Raw genomic sequence first — 6,365 nt, forward strand, 5'->3', positions numbered from 1 at the left:
TCAGTGACTGAATTGGAGCATGGAAAATTGTCAAACATGCAGGGCCGCGGCCCTTGAGGACCAGGATTGCCCTCCCCTGGTCTAACAGTGACACTGATAGGTGTACATGTGAGCATGTGGGGTCTTGTTTGTGACCCCCGCAGCAGACTGGCGACCTCTGGCTCAGRTTGTTGAACATTTTGAACTGAAACTAGCTTAATCTCAACTACTTTTAGTTGCGTTTCGTTTGAGCAATATATTTATCATATAAGCTTAACTTCTGCTTTGTCATTCTTYCATTGAGTAACGGTTTCAGCTTTGAAACTTTTTTCAGTCTTTCGGCCAAGAAAGATTTGCACTTCTGAACTCCTGAACCATATTTCTAAWCACAACTGAATCCTTATCGATCCCACGCTCTAAAAGCACCTGGCCCCCTTAGAAAACAGTTTTGACTTGTTGGGTCCAGTGTTTTGATCCACACAGCTATGTTTCAAGATGTAGTAAAACACATTTCTGCTGACACACTCACACTTGTAGGCTGCTTTGTGGTTTGTGGTTGAAATGTTGGACTTAAAATCCTCCTCTGTTTAAAAAAAAGATCCAAGACGTGTTACAAAGTTTCGACTTTTATCTGACAGAAAGTCATAAGACACTCTTAATTAAATGCAACRTTCAGAAAAAATTTGGTTAATTTGCATTTAATCTGATTGAACGGGGGTGCAGTTTCTGTAAAACTCCAGAGTAAAAACTGAGTCAAGTGCAGCTTTTCCTGTGACAATCATACGCAGAGGAAAGTGTTGATTTTTATCTCAAAATGCACTAATAAAAGCGATGTTTAAAAGATGGATGAGAGAAAAGTTTCACATCAGTGCCTTGCTGTGGACCGAAGACTCCTGCTGTCATGGATTTCCGCGCTGGTAAGAATCTTTTCTGCTTGTGAAAATGAGGCTCTTCCATGCTGGCTGCAGATCAGCAGACCTCTCACTGCAAGTGTGCGTCTGCATGCAGGTCTAATACCTGGTCTCTCTTCCGTGCTCGCTCTCATCATTTCTGTAGGTCTTATCTTGGTGTTCATGCTTTTTGCACGAGCATCCTGCCAGCCTGTCAGGAATAACGCAACAGACAAGGCCTTGAACTCCGCCATCAAAATTATCATGGAGGAGATTGAGAGCGCGCTGGAGCATCTTGTAAGTTTTTTTTAATAAAATGAATGCATATTTTAAAAACAAATGAGGGTTGAATGATTTCAAAGCTACTTTTTAAGGCAAAATAAATACATATATATAGCTATAAATGTTAAACTCATTAACTGTTTTAGTTAACACTAACTAAGCCAAACTTCAYTCAGCATCAGTTCTAAAATTATCTTGAAAAGGTGGGTTTAATAAAAGTTATTTTTACGGCACAATCAGCATAGCACGACGGCTCAGTGGTTAACACTGATGCCTCACAGCAAGAAGGTCCCAGATACCTGGAGAAATAATGGTAAATAAAAGGCAGAAAATATAACATTTTACAGTTTTTTTTAAAAAAAAAGGTAAATAAAAGTTGATTTGAGCATTTTTTTAAATTACAATTGATTGGTCACAAAATGAATGAATGAATGAATGATTTATTTGGGACATTATGCAATTAAAACACAATTTGATGCATTGCACCAGATTTAGCCCAAGGCAATAAATGTGATAAAGAGTTTGTCTAGAAGTCAACTGATAACTTTTATTATGATTTATGACCGATGTCGAGCATTAGAAATCAGGTCACCAATTTTAGTTAAATTTTTTTGGACAGTATGAATTTTTTATTTAACAAAATATATTAATTGCTTGACTTAAATAAAATGTATATTTACAAGCCTGAGATTTGTATAGTTTAAAAATAGGTAATAGAACATATACATACACACACACACACATATATATACACACACACACATATATATATTGTATATGTATTTTTTCTTGCTATTCTAGCTTTTTGTAGTTTTGTGAATGGCTCCATTCAGTCAGTAGWCAAATTCAAATAGGCAAAATTAAGATTTAAGCTTTGAGAGAATTAAACAATGTAAATACGTTTAATTGGAACAATGATTAAATTATAGGACAATGAGATGGCAAATCATTGAGAAAACTCCACATTCTTAAAATATAAGGTTGCTTAGTTTTTTTTAATAATTTCTATTTTTTGCAGTGTATCTCCAAGCATTTTTTATGTCACTTAAATTTATTACAATCACAAATAAGGAAACTCTTATATCTGTGATTTTCTCATCCAGTCTGCTCCAGGACTGCTTCCTAACAACATCAGCTGTTCCCCGAACATGACGGAGCTCCTGCTGCCGGAGAAGCAGCAGCCTCTCATCTTTCCCATCTCCACCTTCAGCTGCTACATGCAGAAGTTCTCAGAGCTCGTGGCCGAGCTGTCGCAGGAGTTCGAGATGATCTCGCAGGTTATGCAGGACATGGAGCTCCKGATGCAGTGCAAGACCGTCCCTAAAAACTGCAGCCTGCCCGCCTTCGAGCAGGACCTGGATACTTACATTCATGCCAAGTGTTTTCTGCAGCTGGTGCAGAAAACACTGACCAACTCAAAGCTCTGAAGTTGTCATTTATTTACAACCATAAATTCTTTTTATTTAAATTACTTTTTTGCACTAAATATTTATTTAAAAACTACAAATATTTATTGAAAATAAATAGTGGAAAATGCTGAGTTTTCTTGTGTTTATTGTGATTCAAAGTCTTTTTTAAATCATGTATGCAGATGTATCTCAGAACCCAGAACACTCATACATACAGCATAAGAAAATAGATTTTTTTTCCTCTGAAAAACACACAGAAAGTAACAGAAATATGAGAAGAAACAACATATGCAGATCCTATCTGCACCGATAAACTGTACAACATCAAACAGGTAAAACACTCAACTAAAAGAGGAAATTGAACATGTTGTAATTTAAAAACGACCGAAAGACAGAGAGAGAAAAAAATAACATCTTCACACAAACCTCCAGTTAAAGTGAGAAAAATGGCTGCTTTTTCATWCAGCAAAAATCATTGCAAAGAGAAAAAAAAATAAAATCCTTTGTAGGCAATGATAAAAACATAAAAAAGGTGCATTTTGTTTTTCAGAAACGCCCATTATTCTGGGGTTTAAAGRCTCTTTTAAAATCCTAAATCACATCAGTGATTTTAAAAAAATTAAACATTAAGTTTCAGGTCTAATAGGAAATATAAGAACTTTGGTCGACATTTATGAAATATTGTCATGTCCTAGAAAATAATATTAAATAAAATATTGAAGTTTTGGATTCCAACAAAAGAAATATTGACTGTTGAGGACGAGAAACTCATCAAACCAGGTGGTTTTCATCAGGACTTCAAAATTCAACTGGCATCATAATAAAAACACCACTGTACGCTTTAACATTGCAAAATCTAGATCATTTACTGCTTATTTCCCCCCTCATAGAAAAGCCAAAACGTCTCATTAAAACAAACCTTTTGAACCACAATGAAACACAAAAAGATGCACTCAAAAAGAGGCACGTACATCAAATAAAAATTGTGCCTTTTGCTTCTGTAAACTCACAGTTCAAAAAATAAAATAAAATAAAAAAGCCAAAAAAATTTTTAAAATCTGCCTGAGGAGTGATGAGCAACAAAGGAAAATCAGCCTGCAGTAACCACAGGTAAGGAYACTTTTGACCATAATGATGTCTAACAGCTCAATCTGTGTCTTTCACCCTGAATTTCTTCACAAAGTATGCAGAGTTCTCTATCAAACATCTCTAATGCTCTATAGTGATGAATCAACTCCTCTTTGGCTTTTGTTGTTGTGTAAACCAGGAGCCTTTATCCCGAMCGACAGCTATCTTTCTAGTCTTCATTTGTTCAGATGAATGCATGCGAGTGCAGCCCTGAGTCATCATCAAAGAAAAGACCTCTTCTGCAGAGACAGTGGTGCAATACTTTATGCAAAGCTCAATAATGTGTAAATAAGTAAATAACGCTGATTTACTGTCGGTGTTGCTCCATCAGGTCGATCTGTTAAAAACTAAAGACTGACTGCACAGTGTTGTAGTTTGTCCTTAAAAAGGTTTTAAAAYAATCAAAATAAAGAGGCAGAATGTGCAAAAGGCAGAAGTTCAAAATGAACAGAGGAACCATGAGATAAGCTGTAGTGTTAACAGGTAATCTAACATTTTCCTGAGTCAATGAGGGATGTGAAATGGAGCAAAACTCTAAYGCTACATGCTTTATCTCAGGTCATCTACACGCTAATCTGGAGTCTTTAAAAACAATAAACACATTAAAAAAACGACAGTTCTCATCTCCGCAAAGTTTAAAAAACAAAGTTTTCCCAAGAGTATCTCATGGTAAAAAAAATGCTTTCATTCTGAAAACAACATTCACTCAGTWTTTCCCTTTGAAGATTTTTTCATAGCCACAATGAACACATTTTTGGTGCTTTTTAAACCTAAAGTATCAGCTTAAGTATTTTGAAGATTGTCACCTGGAGAAGGTGAAAGTAGTCACTGCATTATTTCTGTCGGTMGACAGAAAACAAAACAAAGGCACGAAAGCTTCATTCAGAGTGAAAAATAAAAAATAAAAAAAAAAATAAAAAAACAGTCCAATGTAGAGTTTTTCTTGATTTCTCTGAGAATTTGTGGATTGATGGAAGACACGGCGATATTCCTGTACATCTTACAGGAACAATAGATATGTTTTGTTCCTTAAAGTTTGATGCATTAAAAAAAACGTTCAGACAACTTTGGGGTCACCTGTGGGTGTGACGGCCTCGACGGCTTCTTTAGGCAGCAGAGAGGGGTCAGTCAGTATAGACGTAGTTGTGCACAGCTGACGGAGCGTTCTCAAAACCACTGAAACGGTAAAACAGTAAGTTTACATCAAACTGTTTTTATTTTACATCCTCAGAGGATATTTGCTAAAAAACACTGAAAGCACTGCTAAGTCGCAGACAAATTCCTCTTGGTTACATTTTGATTTGCTAAACCTGCAACAAAAGTTTATTTTTGTTTTACATTCACAGCATCTGTGGCACAACATGAGGAATATTGTGTGTTGAGGCATGTCTTTTTTTTTCTTGTAATTTCTGAAAACAGCTTCCTCCTTTAACAGAAAGTAGGCTAAAGATAAGTCAGTCAGAGGGAAGGGTAAATCTGTGGGCTGTAAAACATACGTAAATGCAAAACAACATTTACTAAAGTTTTCCACAGAGGGGACGGACAGTGTGGGAAACCCCTTTCACATCATATAGAAAATGCTTTTCTTTCATTATGTGTTTATGAATACAGTAACACAACCCGAAAATCAGAATGTTTTGTTAAACTCTTCACTTAGACGAATGATTTGCAATTTCTCTATAATTACTACCGTATTTCTGAGATAAAAGTAGATTGTTTTTTCATCCTGGACAGAACCATCAGAGGGAAACCTGACAATAAATCACTCCTCAGATCATTTTCAATAAGAGATGAGACAAGTCCGTCACAAGCTGCTTAAACTCCAGGAAAAAAAAAAATCTAAATCAAGAACAATCAGAATGTACATCCATTTTCTTCCACTTGCTTAAATCCTATCAAACTCATTGAGATGCTGCCTGTTTTATTCTTTTTGCTGGAGCTTTCTGGGCATAAGGGACATACAACTTGTGCTGATCTTGCATCATTTATGTTTCACAGTCATTAAGGACAAAGATTAATGACTGGGATTTGTATCAGTGATTGAACATTAAAACACTCCTGGCTTTATTAAAATCCTCCAAAATATGTTGAGATGTTCACCAGAGGTGTCCAAACTTTTACACAAGTTGAGAGCAGTGGTTCCATAGGGGTCTTACACAACTCACCTTCAACTATAGTAATAAATTACAAGTGATTTGACTGCCTGATTACATTTTAATAATAAGGAATCCTTGTGATAATCATCAATAATAATTTATCATAGTAAATTATTATTGACAATAAGTGATTAGAACTCTGTGCAGCAGCAGATGGTGGATCTGAGTCCAGAGTTCTCAGTTTGAATCACTTTTGGAGCTCTTCTGTGTGACTCTAGGTGTGTCAGAGTGTGCATGGTTGTTTGTGTCTTTGGCTACGTTCACACTGCAGGTCTTAATGCTCAGTTCCGATTTTTTGAAAAAATCCGATCTTTGTGTGAACGTTCACATTACATTTTAAATGTGACCTGCATCAGACCCCTGTGTGAACACTACACAGCAATGATGTGACACGCATGCGCAGTAAAAGACGTGACGTCTAACAGCCGGCTTGTTTATTTACAGAGCTAGCATGGATGCTACATTTTGCACATCGAATCGGAAGTTGTTGTTTAATCAGAGCCGATTAAATAATTATCTGA

General features: G+C 36.0%; 1 protein-coding gene across 4 annotated transcripts in view; it reads right to left on the minus strand.

Annotated features, from left to right (window-relative positions):
• Positions 1 to 2,687: 2,687 nt before the first annotated feature.
• Positions 2,688 to 6,365, minus strand: part of mlxip (MLX interacting protein) — an 18,776-nt gene continuing 15,098 nt past the window's right edge. For all 4 annotated transcript variants that reach the window (XM_014017345.1, XM_014017344.1, XM_014017343.1 and 1 more), the window contains one exon: positions 2,688 to 4,864. In XM_014017345.1, the coding sequence (XP_013872799.1) occupies positions 4,746 to 4,864 (119 nt within the window). In that variant the 3' untranslated portion in view covers positions 2,688 to 4,745. The remainder of the gene's footprint in view (positions 4,865 to 6,365) is intronic.

Source organism: Austrofundulus limnaeus, unplaced genomic scaffold (assembly GCF_001266775.1).
Source record: "Austrofundulus limnaeus strain Quisiro unplaced genomic scaffold, Austrofundulus_limnaeus-1.0 Scaffold166, whole genome shotgun sequence".
In the NCBI taxonomy this organism is placed as follows: Eukaryota; Metazoa; Chordata; class Actinopteri; order Cyprinodontiformes; family Rivulidae; genus Austrofundulus; species Austrofundulus limnaeus.